The sequence below is a fragment of the Carcharhinus amblyrhynchos genome, chromosome 9 (genome assembly GCF_965287045.1).
Source record: "Carcharhinus amblyrhynchos chromosome 9, sCarAmb.v2.hapA, whole genome shotgun sequence".
NCBI lineage: Eukaryota > Metazoa > Chordata > Chondrichthyes > Carcharhiniformes > Carcharhinidae > Carcharhinus > Carcharhinus amblyrhynchos.
In genome coordinates this window covers 60,098,557-60,114,221 of record NC_137332.1, presented here as the reverse complement: position 1 = coordinate 60,114,221, position 15,665 = coordinate 60,098,557, and the positions used below count along the sequence as shown (strand labels likewise).

At 41.4% G+C, this 15,665-nt stretch overlaps 1 protein-coding gene across 8 annotated transcripts in view; it reads left to right on the top strand.

Moving 5' to 3' along the window:
• The first annotated feature begins 321 nt into the window (after positions 1-321).
• The window catches only part of ssbp3a (single stranded DNA binding protein 3a), a 164,292-nt gene continuing 148,948 nt past the window's right edge, over positions 322-15,665 (top strand). For all 8 annotated transcript variants that reach the window (XM_080195786.1, XM_080195788.1, XM_080195782.1 and 5 more), the window contains exons 1-4: positions 322-474; positions 807-879; positions 1,119-1,180; positions 8,030-8,114. In XM_080195786.1, the coding sequence (XP_080051912.1) occupies positions 419-474; positions 807-879; positions 1,119-1,180; positions 8,030-8,114 (276 nt within the window). In that variant the 5' untranslated portion in view covers positions 322-418. The remainder of the gene's footprint in view (positions 475-806; positions 880-1,118; positions 1,181-8,029; positions 8,115-15,665) is intronic.

Below are 15,665 nucleotides of genomic sequence, written 5' to 3'. Positions count from 1 at the left end.
GGGGGGGTTTTAGAAACTCCTGGGCACGCGGTTTCCAGGCTCCCCGCGCCGATGTATCTGAGCCGGCGACCAATCAGCGCAGTCCGCCTCTGTAACCAAACTGGCCAGTCACTCCAGCGGGAAACACCCGCCCACCTGCCTGCGTCTGATTGGCGCAGCGGGAGGGCCGCCCGGGGCTGATTGACGTGGCGTCGAAGCCGCCGATAGGCTGGCGGGAGAGATTGACGCGCAGCCTCTGGCGGCCATTGGCTGGCGCCCCCTGTCACTCCGGCTCGTGGGGGTCTGGGGGGCGGAGCCGGGACCGCCCTTTCCGCTGCCGGGGCTGGGCTGCGTGCGCGGACGCGGCGATGGGGTCGCCCCGGGTTTGATGGTTTGACAGGTGCCCGACGCCAGGCAGCTCCTTCCCCCAAAAAAAAGCATGTTCGCCAAAAGCAAAGGTTCGGCGGTGCCCTCGGACGGGCAGGCTCGAGAAAAGTAAGTTTTAATTTTTTTTGTTACTTGTGGAAATGAAGAAACCTGCCCACCGTTTACTGGCTCCCCGGGGCCAGACAGCGGCCGCTGCAGATCCCGGGGATTAAATCGCTTTTCATCCTTATCATTATTTCTATTTGTTTTTGACTCGCACGCTGTGCGTTTCCGCGTCTTTAAAGAAACTGAATGAAACATTGTGTCCGGCGGGGCTGGCTGGGTGCAGCGCCGCTCGCTGACAAACCCCCAGCTCCCCTCTTTGCTCTCTCTTTCTGCATTCCCGCTGTAATAAATAGAAACCTTGTAACCGGCTCCCTTTGTGTCTCCTTCGCCCGCAGGTTGGCTCTGTACGTGTACGAATATCTGCTTCATGTCGGGGCACAGAAATCTGCACAGACCTTCCTCTCAGAGGTAACTGCATGTCTCCATCACTCCGCTTTAGCCTTTGTTTCTCAGGCGGACAATCTCGCCTCCATTTTGAATTGTGTTAACCTTTTGCCATTTATTGTGGCTACAAAACAAAAAAAAATCTATTCAGCTGACTAGTTCTGAATGCAGCCTGCCCTCGTTCCCCTCTCTCTCCACCCACCCCCCCCCTCCCATTTTCTCCTGTACTACTTCTGAGTGTTTTTTTTGTTTTTATTTTGCAGATACGATGGGAGAAAAATATTACATTAGGAGAACCTCCTGGGTTTTTACACTCCTGGTGGTGGTAAGTGGATAATTTTAAGTGTCCCACATTGGGCTTGTGCAGAGTTCCCATCATCGTTCTATGTGATAAATATAGATACTTTGATTCTCTGTTTTCTCTTGGAACTTTTTTGGCAACATTGTACCAAAAAAACGCAGATAATGGGATCAACACAAAAGAGCTGTAGTAGCAACAGGCATCTCTTTGATAAAATCGGAAGTTTTGGTGCTGATTTAAACGTCCTTTCGTTACTTGTTGGCTGTGCATTTTTTAAAAATACAGCTTTTATGGGTTATTTTCCAAATTGCATCGTGAGCCACGCAGCCATATGCTAGGATTTCAAGTGTGGATGAGATCATTTTGCAGTTATTGCAGACAGATATTTTACTTGTGTGGATGGCCCCTCTTTCTCCAACCACAATCTCTCCCCCCCCCCCCCCCACGATACAGTACTGGGTAGTGGGCAAACTCTGGTTGCTTTGCTGTAGGTTTTAAGACCTACAAGAAAAAAATATAGTATTCTCCAGATGTGGTGGACAGTTACGTCTGTTTTATTAGGTAGGTTTAATTTTTTTAAAATCATACTCTTAGGGCTATTGTTACTTTCTTAAAATGGATTGAAAACCTAGCTGTGTTTTGATAGGCGATTGGAACCGATGGACAATTTTGTTGGTTCAGTGCAGAACTGCAGCTTGCAAGTTGAATCCCATCCTACGAACTAAGAAGAAAATCAACCTTCAATTTTTCTCCCATTTATTTCATATTTTGTCTCTTGCTGAGGTGTGGTTCCACAGGTGGCAACAATTTTCCAAAACCTCTTGCAAGTAGCCATTCTTCATGTGGGAGCCTCAACTTGTGTTGGCAGAATATTTAACCATGAATGGTATCACAGACAAGTTTTGGGTATTTGTCCGATGTCCACACATGCCCGTTTTCAAGTAGGAGTTAGTGTGTTGATTGAGCACTGTGGCTAGTTAATTAACATCTCCCAATGCCGCCCCCTCTTCTCTGGAAAGATTGCTGTCGTTCCCACCTGAGGTACAACCTATTACGGACAGGGGGTTTGAAGCTGGAATCTATTTATTCTCTGGCTTGTTTCACAACAGAATTACTTTATTGGGATTAGTTTGCCTGTTGGCTTGTTGTCTAATAGGATAGGACCAGATGGTGGTTCTTCTGCTTTGAGGACAGAGGGGTGCTAGAGAACTGTGGAATTTTTCAGTGACTTTTCAATATATTGTCTTGGACAGAAAAGCCAAGAGGGCTAAGAATTCATTCAGGACTGGATTCGACCTCCAAGGTGCAGTTAAATATCTTGAGTGAAAAATTGAGAGGAGTCCCCAAAGTGGCGTTCCTTCTATTAACTGATTACAGAGTGATGCTGATTGTAGCTTAGCAGCCACCCACACAGTCCTGCTGGAACTAAAAGAGGGAATGGCAGCTGTTTATGGATATATGGGGGTGGGAACAATGCAAGGGAATTTTATGCTGGACATATTTAAAGTGAATTGGGAATTCCATACTATATACATAACTGATGTCTGTCACTAGCCCATCTTGTGTAAAATTGTCTTCTGAATAAACAGTTTTTTGATAAAACACGAACTACTGCAGATGCTGGAATCTGAAACAAAAATAGAAAATGTCAACATCTGTGGAGAGAGAGTAGAACCAACATTTCAAGTCTAGGTGACCCATTGTCAGAGTTATTTGACGTGGAGCAACTTGTTTCTGTGCAACTTTGTAACCTGTCATAGAATTATAGTTTGATAAGCATTTGTTTGTATACTTAGTTGTACATGTATAGTTTTGGCCAGCCTTAAGTAATTTACAGTATTTGGCTTGCTTGTATCAGTCACTGGGCCTGATTCTCAGGTTCCTGAACAAAGTCCAAGTGATCATCTTCAACCATTTTCTATTTTCGAACCCTTGCATCATCCCCCACCCCCACCCCCCCTTCATTGTCAAGATATCTGCTTTTGTTAGATACCTCTAACCCTGCCCTTCATGGGCAGGATATCTGCTTGTGCTGGGTAGCTCCATACCATATCATTTGGTCCTGGCTGCACAACCAATCAAATTTGGGGCCCATATCTTCCATGCAGTGTGATTTACTGATATGGAATATTGGACAGTACAGACGATATCACTCTTCCTTGCCCATTCCCAAGTCACTAAAATATCCTTTAGTTTTATATGCATTTATATAGGAACGTAATAAGTTATTATCTTTATATGCGGAGGTTACTAAAAAGTTGGCAACGGCATATCTGGTTTTCACCCCTCAGCCTAGCCAAAGGGTGTTGAAGCCAATTCTACCACATCAGTTGCTATCCCAGGATTGGCCAAATTAGCATTAAGTCTAGGATCTTCCAGGCTGAATGTATGAATATTCTGTCTGTTAGGCTATCTTTCAGGGTTGAGGATGATTTGCTTCTACACAAGATGATTGATAAGTCTGACAAATGCTGCTTGAAGGGGTGGATGGATGAGTTGTTTGGAGGTTTGTGCACTCCTTCTGATAGTGTCTTCCTGAATTAACTTTTCCCAATTTAGTTGATGACAAACCAGTGTCTCCCATAAGGCATTGTGGATATTTGACTTCTTTGGGAATGTTTTGAGGACACCCCGAACCAATTTCTGCTGTCCTTCTGGGTGTCTCGTACCACAACCGAGTTCCAAGTAGAACAGTTCTTTGGGAATCTGGTATCAGGCATGTGAACTAGATGTCCTGCCCAACGGAGCTGGTTTTGAGTGATTAGCACCTCAATATTGGACAAGTTGGTTTTGGGGCAGCTGCTGGAGGGAATGTCTTGCCATTAGATTTGTAGAATCTTGCAAACGTATCACAGGTGGTGATTCTCCAGTGTTTTGTGGTGCCTGCTGTAAGTTAAAGTATCTGAAGCATATAAGCACAAATAGGTAGGAAAGAAGGTTGTGAAGAGAACATTGAGTTTCCAAGGGGCATAGATAAGTGAGTGGGCAAAAAATTGGCAGATGGGAGTTGAATGTGGGAAAAGGTGAATGAATCCACTTTGGCAAGAACAAAAGAAAAGCAGCATGTTATTTAAATGAAAAGAGGTTGCAGAACTGAGATATAAAGAATGATATGTCTGTCCTGGTACACAGATCAGAAAGTTAGTTTGCAGTTACGGCAAATGATTAGGAGGGCAAATGGAATTGAGTTGGCATTGGTGAGACCACATGTAGGGTATTGTGTACAGTTTGGTCGCTTTATTTAAGAAAGGATATAAATGTGTTAAGGGCAGTTCAGAGAAGGTTCACTTGACTGGGGATGAAGGAGATTATCTTATGAGGAAAGGTTGGATAGGCTGGGCCTGTATCCGTTGGAGTTTGTAAGAATTAAGTGGTAATTTTGATTTGATTAGATTTGATTTATTATTGTCACATGTATTAGTGTATAGTAAAAAGTATTATTGCACACTACAGACAAAGCATAGTATACATGGAAAAGAGTGAAGACTGTAGTGTTACGGTCAGAGGGTGTAGAGAAAGATCACCTTAGTGCAAGTTAGATCCATTCAAAAGACTGATGGCAGGAGGGAAGAAGCTGTTTTTGAGTCGATTGGTACGTGATTGTATCTTCCTGATGGAAGAAGGTGGAATAGAATGTGGGGTGCTGGCTGTTTTTCCAAGGCAGCGGGATGTGTAGACAGTTTCAATGGATGGGAGGCTGGTTTGAGTGATGGACTAGGCTTCATTCATGACCCTTTGTAGTTTCTTGCAATCTTGGGCAGAGTTAGAGCCATACCAAGCTGTGATACAACCAGAAAGAATGCTTTCTATGGTGCATCCGTAGAAATTGGTGAGAGTTGTAGCGAAATCTCCTTAATCTCCTGAGGAAGTAGAGGCGTTGGTATGCTTTCTTAACTATAGTATCTGAATAGAGGGACCCGGACAAGTTATTGGGGATCTGGACACCTTCAAACTTGAAGCTCTCGGCCATTTCTACTTCATCCCCATTGATGTAGACAGGGGCATGCTCTGTACTCTGCTTCCTGAAGTTGATGACTATCTCCTTTGTTTTGTTGACATTGAGGGAGACATTATTGTCATCGTGCCAGATTCTCTATCTCTTTCCTGTACCCTGTCTTGTCTTTATTTGAGATCCGACCCACAGTGGTGGTGTCATCAGCAAACTTGAAAATCGAGTTGGAGGGAAATTTGGACAGACAGTCAAAGGTGTGTAAGGGCTGAGGACACAGCCTTGTGGGGCACTGGTGTTGAGAGGATGATTGTGGAGGGAGTGTTGTTGTCTATCCTTGCTGAGTGCGATTTGGAAGTCTAGGATCAAGTTCCAGAGGGATGAGTTGAGCCTCAGGTCACAAAGTCTGGAGATGAGTCTTGTAGGAATAATGGTTTTAAAGGTTGAGCTGTAGCTGTATTTTATTAAAAGATTCAAGATTCTTTGGGAACTTGACAGGGTGGATGCTGAAAGGATGTAGCCCTTTTCAGAGAGACTAGAACTAGGGAACGATTTAAGGTGGACATGAGAAATGTTTTCTTGAGGTTGTGAACTTTGGAATTATCTCCCTCAGTGAGCAGTGGAGGCAGGATCACGAGAGGCAAATATTATCGAGGGTAGGTGGAATGTGGAGTTGATGCCACAATCAGTTCACCCATGATCCTATTGAATAGTGGAGCGAGCAGGCATGATGTGCCAAATGGCCTACTGCTGCTCCCAATTCATATATTTGTATGTAGTAGCATGGGGAATACTGCTGCCTGATAAACCATGACCCTAGTGTTGAGTTTGAGATTCTGGTCCTCATATACTGTTTTCTTCAGTTGGCTGAAAACTGAACTGGCACACTACCAGTCTGCTACTCGGTAAACTGTTGGAGAGGACTTAAAATTCTATTTTAATCTGTGCTAGTTACCATTTTCTCTCTCTTTTTACTAAAAGCCTCTCTTTTGAGGGACTATAGTAATGATGGTGAAAGTTGATACAGGATTGTAGTTTTCTATTTGTGCAAAGTGCATCATTTTAAAAGAGCTTTTTTGTGACATCTTAGCAGTTTGTCTTAATTTTTTTTGGAGAATCTATAGTGACAGTTTGTTCACCTCAATTACAGACTTCAGGGTCTTTGATTCTTGTATATGTTGTTAAAAAGCTTGAGTCTTCAGTGGAACAAGGATTGTGACATCTAGTGACTAATTTGGCTGTTTGAGTGTTGTACTAATGAATATTGTATGGGTTCATCTATTGTTAGAAGTCAAAAGATGTATTGAATTTGCTACTGATCAATCCATTTATTGTTTTAGAAGAGTGATTGACTTAAAACTGTGCTTTAGACACCCCCAGCAATGTTTAGAAGCTGTGGGATTTCTACATAGATTTTAAAATCTCTTTGGACTTAATTGAATCTGTTATTACGCATTCTGCATAATTGTGGGAATCACATGATCATATTTTACTTGCACTGGAAGGTTTTGATACAAAGGTTCTTATTAAGTCTACAAAACAAAAATGATAGGCTAAGCACTCATGCAGAGTGCAATGGCAATGTTTTAGAGAGGGGTTGAATGAAGATGGTAAGGTTTGCCTAATGATCTATAACCTATGAGCAGGCTGAAAGGCAACAGGCCTGGGAGCAAGTTGTTTAAAAAATGTTTAATATTTTTAATGATTAGTACATCTAACCTTCTTGATGCACTGTCTGGAGTGAGATTGAGCCATATGGATCAGGTTTAATTTGCGTTTCTGCTAATCTTGGCCTAAGTGATGGGGTGCTATAGTTGTCCTCAGGCTAGGGAGCAGTAGAACCAGCTAGAGTTACTGATTGTTAAGCATAAACTCCCACTGGAAGTGTGGAGGCAAACCTAAGTGGTGATGGCATGGGAGTCGGTCAAGAGGCAGACACAAAGAAGATTGTAGGTTTTGTGAATGAACCGAATGGCAAAATGGCTGTCTTCTATGTTTACCTAATTTGTGTGTTTGTGAAATAACTAAGGATAAACTGAGGTTTTATGAAGGGTTTTGCTGAGACACATTTGGTGGAATAGCTTATTGTTACTGTTCAGATGGATTGTTTAGTCTTTCAGGAGATGCTGGTGCCTTTGGAATTGTAGCTCAATATGAATGTGCGCTTCCTGTAGCGGATTCGGAGAGGGTTGGAATTTCTGACAAAAAGGTGGGGAGTGGAAATCAGTTTTTTAAATCATGTTTACGATAATCTGTCCCTAATTGCTAGTAATTAGGATCTCTTACAAGTAGGTCTGCTTAAGATAAGGCAGGATTTCATTTTGATGGCTGTGAATTATATATAGTACAAGTTGGAGAGCTGTCAACGGGACACTAATTATATGGAATAATGACTGACTAGTTTGCAAATTTACGGGTTCAGTCAGGTAAATGTTTAAGTTGAGCACCTGCAGGTACAGGCCTGGGGCGGAACCTGGGGATTTGTGAATGTGCAGCTCACAATATGAATGAGCAGATGCCTTGAGAGAAGCTATGGGTTAGAATTGTAACTTGTTTCCTTGGAGTTACTACTTGCAGTCAACTAATATGAGCATCCATTTATTTGATTGTCACTCAGTCTAAGTTATATTGCTTTTTTACCTGTCAGTTTGTTGTAAATATTATAAACTGAATTGTCTTTTCATTCTGCTGCTTTTTAAAGTTTTGAATTTATGAACTACTTGTTTTTGTGGTTTTGCTACCAGTATACATCCTGTATTTAGTTTATCATTGAGAGCCCTGTATTCTCTTGAGCACAGTGGATTGCAACCTAATGATCTTTGTTAACGGAACACTTGTGTTTTGCATGTACATGCCTGGAGTATATTATCTTTTGCATTGAGAATAGGTGAAATAGTAACAGAACATTTTTCTTCCTCCCCCAGTGTATTTTGGGACCTTTACTGTGCAGCTCCTGAAAGACGAGACACATGTGAACATTCAAGTGAAGCAAAAGCCTTCCATGATTATGTGAGTTCTCTTAATTCCTGTGAATAACTGTAGGTTTAAATAATTCTGTTGCGTGCAAGAGAATAGCTGCCAAATGGAATGTCTTGTCTCAAATTGACATCGATACTAGTTTGCAGATTCTTTTGGGTGAGTTATAGTTCTAAAATCCCGTGAAATATAAATCTTAATATTTTATTAGTGGCTATTTTAAAAATGATTTGTGGCTTTCTGACTTGAATAAATAGAGACTTGCTTTGGGTGCTGCTTGTGAAGACCCTGCTTTGTCATACTATGCAAATTAAAAAAGGTTTGACAAAAAATTGCGATAAAATTGTGTGCTTTGTTTTAAAATAAACTTTTTAAGGCATTTGAGTTGCATTGAATTTGTCATAGTTTTACATAAACCTTGAATTCTGGTCTCTTCAGAGGAAAGATCATTTGCCACTGTTACCTATTAGTTATCGTTTCTATGTCTGGTACGTGTAGGCACCTGGAGCATGTCAGTACAGTGAAAGAGCTCAGGATAAACTTGTGTTGATCTAAGATCTAGTGTTTAAACTCACAGTATCGCACATTGGTGATTTTTGTGTGCAAGGAAAATCTATTGGAAACGTTTGCTGCAGAATGGAAATAATTTTTAAGCATATCAAAAGTATAGTTTTAAAACTGACCTTGTGATTTAAAAAAAAAGATAGAGACTTCAATATTTTACAATCCGACATGAGCAGTTTTTGAAGGCACTTGGCGATTTTGGATTGAGCTCAAATGAGATGCATATTGGAGCAGAGTTTGTAACAGATTTTTAGTTTGCTTTGCTCTTCCTTGCTGAATGACTGCTTTTGTTGATGGGTTCGACTGTCTGCTGACACATGCTCTGCATAGTTAATACTTGGGTACTGGGATGTCTTGACTTAGTATGTCAGCGATAGTGAATGATAAATAGTACAAGCTGCTTCCTCAGTATAAAGCTTGTGCTACAAGAGCAAGCTGTCTTTGTGGGAGTCATTTATTTTGGAAAATGTTATCACGCTAGTGTGCATAAGGCTGTCTCAAAAATTGATTCGTTTCGCTTACGGCTGTACTTCAAATTAAATGGTCGGGTCTGAACAGAAGCTTATGTAGACAGTATTTTAAAAAAATAAACAGATGCACAGGATATCTGCTAAAATTGTGCAGAGCTGTTTAGTAGGTAAGGCCTGGTCATACTGTCACCATTGTTTGGTGTGCTGTGTAGCCTGATGATAAATGTTGGTATGTCTCTTGTTCAACTCTGAGTTGGCCTCTATTCTCTCACCTGCTTGCTAATGGAACATGAAGTAAAGTCACTGTCCCTGTGTAAGAGTAAGAGCTGCACTTTCCCAGCAGCACTATGCTAAAGCCTAGAAAATTTATAACCCTGGCATGAGGTTTTATTTGTTGGCCAGGTGACGACAACCTGTTTATGATTAACTGAACTGCAGGTGGAACGGAGTGGTTGGAGCTAGGCTAAAGTGACTCGTTGAGTAACAATAGTTTACCAAACTTGTTGGAAAAGGTGTTGAAGCATATATACTGCAAAGTGTCACACATGTTCTGCAGTACTTGAGAAAAATGCAGTTCAACGTTGTTAATTATTCTCTATATGTAACCTGTGTTGGAACTCCATTAGTAGGAAAGGTTGGGCAACTTTCATTTCTTACGGTTTTTAGAATTTGATTTGCGTTACGTGTTATATTGTTAATTGGTTGCTGATTACTTTAAAAGCTGATCACATGATTTGATGATGTCATTAGGATGTTTGCAAAGGCTGCTGTTTTACTTTGTTTGTACTCGTACAGACAAGACTTCCTAGAATAAATCTGCTGTTAGTTTGAATCTATGTATGCAGACCACATCTTTTTGTGTAAAACCCACAACCCATAACAGAGGACATTACATTAACCAAATAAAAGTGGAATGTGTTGATAGAACTCTAGATTACACTAAATGTCAGTGCATTCACTACTATAGTTGTTTATACATTAGCATGGTGACCCACCACCAGAAACCCGGGTTCAGTTCCAGCCTTGGGTGACTACCTGTGTGGAGTTTGCACATTCTCCCTGTGTCTGCATTGGTTTTCACAGGATATTCCAGTTTTCTCCCACACATCCAAAAGATGTGCATGTTAGGTTGATTGGCCATGCTAAATTGATCCTCAGTGTTGGGGGTTAGCAGGGTAAATATCTGGGGGCTATGGGATAGGGCTTGATGGTCCGAATGGCCTCCTTTTGCACTGTAGTGATTTGATGCTGTGATTCAATATCATGTGCAGATGCCGGCGTTGGACTGGGATGGGCACAGTAAGAATTGGAATCACAAGCTTTCGGAGCGCTGTTCCTTCATCAGGTGAGTCAGATCACCTGGTGAAGGAGCAGCACTCCGAAAGCTGGGGATTCAAAATAAACCTGTTGGACTTTAACCTGGTGTTGTGAGACTTCTTACTGTGATCCTATATAAATCACGGCTTAACTGCAAATTTTGCCAAATTCTGTTTAGTCTGCTGTGAATATCAGGCTGCCTAAAGAGGGTAACTTTCATGGAAATGTGTTTCTTTGTAATAGAATAACTCCTGAGGTGAATAGCTTTGAAAGCAAAAGTTGGCAGTTACTGACAAGACTTGTCAATTTTGAGCAAAAACAAAAGCCATTAGGTTGATAAAATGTTGTCCGAGTCTCAGCAGCTTATTGCTGAAATACATTGTTTTTGTGGGATTGAGGGACATCAACCTGGAAGACATTGGCTTGGAACCTCTTGGTGAGTTTGCTATTATGGTGCTCCAATTAGCCACATGGTCCTTGGAATCCTTTTTTACAAAAGGTTAATTGATTGAAGTCTTAAGTTGTTACCCAGATGTGTGAATGGCTCAGGAGCACAGGAAGAATATATAAGAACGTAAGAGATAGGAGCAGGAGTAGGCCATCTAGCCCCTCGAGCCTGCCCTGCCATTCAATAAGATCATGACTGATCTGATAGTGGTTCACTTTCACTTACCTGCCTGCTCCCCATAACCCTTAATTCCTTTATTGGTCAAAAATCTATCTACCTGTGACTTAAACACGTTTAACGAGGTAGCCTCCACTGTTTCAATGGGCAGAGAATTCCAAAGATTCACCACCTTCCGGGAGAAGTTCCTCCTCAACTCTGTTCTAAATTGACTCACCCTTATTTTGAGGCTGTGCCCTCTAGTTCTTGTTTCCATTTAAGTGGAAATAATCTCTCTGCCTCTACCCTGTCTAGCCCCTTCATTATCTTATATGTCTCTATAAGATCTCCCCTCAGCCTTCTAAACTTCAATGAGTACAGCCCCAGCCTACTCAATCTCTCCTTGTAAGCTAACCTCTTCACCTCCAGAATCAACCTAGTGAATCTTCTCTGCACCCCCTCCAAAGCTAATATATCCTTTCTTAAATAAGGGGACCAAAATTGCACTCAGTACTCTAGGTGCGGCCTCACCAGTACCTTGTACAATTGCAGCAAGACCCCCCTGCTTTTATACTCCATCCCTCTCGCAATAAAGGCCAATATTCCATTTGCCTTCTTGATCACCTGCTACATCTCCAAACTGAGTTTTTGTGATTCATGCACAAGGATCCCCAGGTCCCTCTGCACAGTAGCATAAACCTTGAAGTGAAGAGGTCCGCTGGCAATATTGAAGTTGCATACTATTTTTAGTTACTGCCTACAAGTTGAGAGAAAAATTGAAAGAAAATAGAGATTATTTAAGTTACCTCTTTGCCAGAGTTATACTTCGAGATGTGTAAAGCAGACATTGTATAGTCAGAAATTGAAGGTGCTTAGTACAGACCTTTCCTAATGACTTAGCTTTTACATTAAGATCTCATTTGGTACTTCATAAAATAAAAGCAGAAGTTTCCAGCCTTAATCATGGTCTGCTGAGTTAACTGTTCTTAATTGAGGTAACAGTTATGGTGTTAAAATTGGGCTACTCACCTCTCAATTGGAACAGCGTAAAACCAGCTCCTGGTAGTGATTCCTACTGGAAATTGGACATTTGGTGAGAAGGATTGGGCCTGGCTGTGAAACCAATCTCATTGCCTAGGCACCTGTCTTAAGAATGTCCACTTGGATGATTAGTTCCCACAGAGGGGGGAGGGATTTTGGGAAGAAATGGGTCAACTCAGTGTTGGTGGCCACTGCTGAACAGCATCCTTAACCAGAGTTTATATAATGTTGTTGTTACCTTCACTATCTCATCACCAGTGATTCTATAGGAAGATCAGAAGACATCCCTACATAGCTTCACAGTCTTTGGGCAATCGTAGAAAACTGGAACCTTGAGATTCTGTTGTGAATGAAGTACCTAAAAACAGATTGTCAGAGCTGTAAAATTGTGCTTTTCCAATGATTCTGAATGGATTGGATACTTTGTAATTGAATGTAATATTATATTGGTGGCACTTTTTGCCCAAAGCGTAAATAGGTTTGTATCATGCATGGCTAATTTTAAGTAGATTACATTCTAGGGCATCTATGTCTACAGCAGAGTAGGGTGCCTGCATTCTCCTGTTCTTTGAGTGATTTGAGAGCAAAGTATTGTGAATGTTGGAAGCCTGAAGTAAAACAGAAAATGCTGGAAATACTCAGCAAATCACGCAGCATCTATGGAGAGAGAAGCAGAGTTAACGTTTCAGGTCTGTGACCTGTTTCCAGGACCATTCATGAGAAGTCTGACTGGAAATGGACCTTCAGCATTGATTCTATTTCCATCTGTTGTTGCTGCAAGACCTGCTTAAGCTTGTTTAAAATGTTTATTTATTAGTGTCACAATTAGGCTTACATTACCACTGCAATGAAGTTATGAGCACTTTTGAGAATTTTCTGTCTTATTTCTTAAATGATTGCCTTTATTGAGCATGCAGAAGTACTGTACAGGACCTTGTTATGCTACTGAGCTAATGGTTATATGAGTTAGTATTGCAAGCACAACTCGATGTTTTATGCAAATTTCTAATGGTTTGTATACATCTGCTTGTGTGTGTATCAAATTACCGTTGCAAGAGATTTCCTGTTTTGCTTTCTCTCAGACCACAAAATTGGGACCCAAGTGCAGCTCCAGCTTAAGGGGTTTTGCTCAACAGAAATAAGCACCTTGCCCCAATGCTCTTTGTGTGTGCTGATGGACTCCTTGATTGTGGATTTGGCAGCAGAGGCAGATTTTGCCGAATATATATGAACGTTTTCTGAGAGAGATCACTGGCTAATGATTAAGGACAAGAACCTGTCTTAATTTAGTTTTTTTTTGCCTCTGGCCTGGGAACTTACAAAACAAATTATCCTTATAGCTGCACTGGCAGAGATCATTTGAATTTGAGACCGTCTTGTGTGTTGGGTTATATACCTTATTGCACAAGTTTAAGTACCTTATTGGTTGATGTGTTTATCTCTTCCATTGGAAGAGATGCAGTTGACAGGTGTTTATCACCACTTTGTCCTGTTTGTTGTAGGAGTATGCAACTGTTTCATGGTCTTAGTAAGATACACAATTTGTGATGTGTGTGATATCAATCTAACTTTAGTGCCCTGCCATTCTTATGTGGGTACTGTTAGTCAGGATTGGTGTTTAATATACCCATTTTGTCAGACCAATCATTTGATTCAACATTGGAATATACAATTGTCAGTTCCTTTTCTTGCTGCCAATCCCAAACCATTGATATGGGTTGTTGTATAGCTGCACATCTACCAGGCCCACCACTCTGGTCCAGGGGTTTATTTGTGAACTGTGATTTTAGGCAGTGGAAGTCAGCAGGCAATAGGACAATGAGAGCACAGTGGTTGAACCCAGGCCTGGCTTACTGGAATGGAGGTGCCAGGGTAATTCTTTGTGGTGTTCGCACTTTCTCCCCATGTCTGTGTGCGTTTCCTCCAAGTGTCCCGGTTTCCTTCCACAATCCAAAGGTGTGCAGATTAGGTGGATTGACCATGTTAAATGCCCTTTAGTATCTGAAGATGTGTAAGTTAGAGAATTAACTGGGCAAACGTGTGGGGCTAGGAGGGGTTCTGGGTAAAATGCTTTGTCAGAGTTGGTACAGACTCAATGGACTGAATGACCTCCTTTTGCACCATAGAGATTCTATTACTGTTGGTTATCCTCATGCAGTTCTTCCTGCAAGTATCACCAGCACCAGAGCTTGGATTTTAGTTGCCATTGGCAATTCTGAGGTTGTCTTATCCTTGGAGTTGTCATGCTGATGCCTGGTGGAGATTAGATAAGTCAGGACAAATTGTTTGTCAAACTATGTGGACTTTCCATGTCTTTCACTTTGCTCTGGTGCATTTACCAACTGTGCAATGTCATCAAGCTCCAGAAGTTTGCTTTGAACAGTTTTCTGTTTGAGTTCTACTCATTGCGGGTACTTCTGGTGTAATACATTCTGCTACATGCACCAACTATACCATTACTCTTGTAAGGAGTATGTAATTGAATGTTTGAATTTGAGGTTTGAGCTTCATTTTGTGGAAGGAATGTTTTGACCATAATGACTGGAAATAGACCATTTAGCTGCTGCGGTTTAATTTGTCATAAGTTCTGGCTGCAGTGTAACAGTTAGTTGTGACAGGTGACTGCCAAGCTGATTTCGCATTGCTTTGAATCATTGAGCACAGTTCAGTAAAAATTGCTGTGAAAATGATGGACTGGTTAGCTCGTTATAATTCACTTTCATTTTGTGACATTTAAAAACTTATCCACTATTAATTGATAGCCTCCTGCCATTTATTCCTAATGTTTGAGCAGCAGCTACTACAGGGTTACAAGCAGGTCGAATTTTCCCTTCTCCCCTTTCCCCCCAGTCTTAAAGGTTGCTCAGTCCCACAAGACGGCAGCACTTCTGTGCTTCAGGATGGCGGATCTCATTATTTTTGAGCCTTGCTAGACTTTATTGGCGCTTGAATCATTATGCCTTTATCATTTCAGCATCACGCGTGTACTTTCCGGTGGGGGCTGTTAAATTTCCTTTTCCTGACTGAGTTGCTGCAGCCAATTTTAGTGACTCTTATCACTCTTTCTGAGATCAGCTAACTCAACACAAATGCAGGAGTTGAACATGGGACCTCCTGCTCTATACTTGATTGCTTATACCTATGACACTGAGTGAGGTTTGGAATTAATTCGTCAGGGAGGCTTCTATTGTGAAAATTTTACCCTAGAAATTTCTAATGTTGGGAACATAATGAGCTAGGTGTGTGAAGGAATTATTGAAACATTAATAAATATAAACAGGGAATAGCATGTTGCCCACATCCTGCAGAGTCACGTAAAGTATGGGAAGGAACTGAGAGCAAATGGAGAAGAATCAACCCTACAGGTTCCACAACTCCGTATTTTAGTGGATAGTAGTTATAGCTGAACAACATTTGTTACACATTAATTTGACTTGAGCATATTTGCAGGTTCTAATAAAAAGGACTTGTGAGATAAAAATACTGAAAGTTGGAACTGTATGGTGGATTAATCAACATTGGAAAGAGAGGGGGGAGGGGGTTAAGTTAATGTTTTACCCTTGGAGAAAAGGGGAACAATTCTGCCAA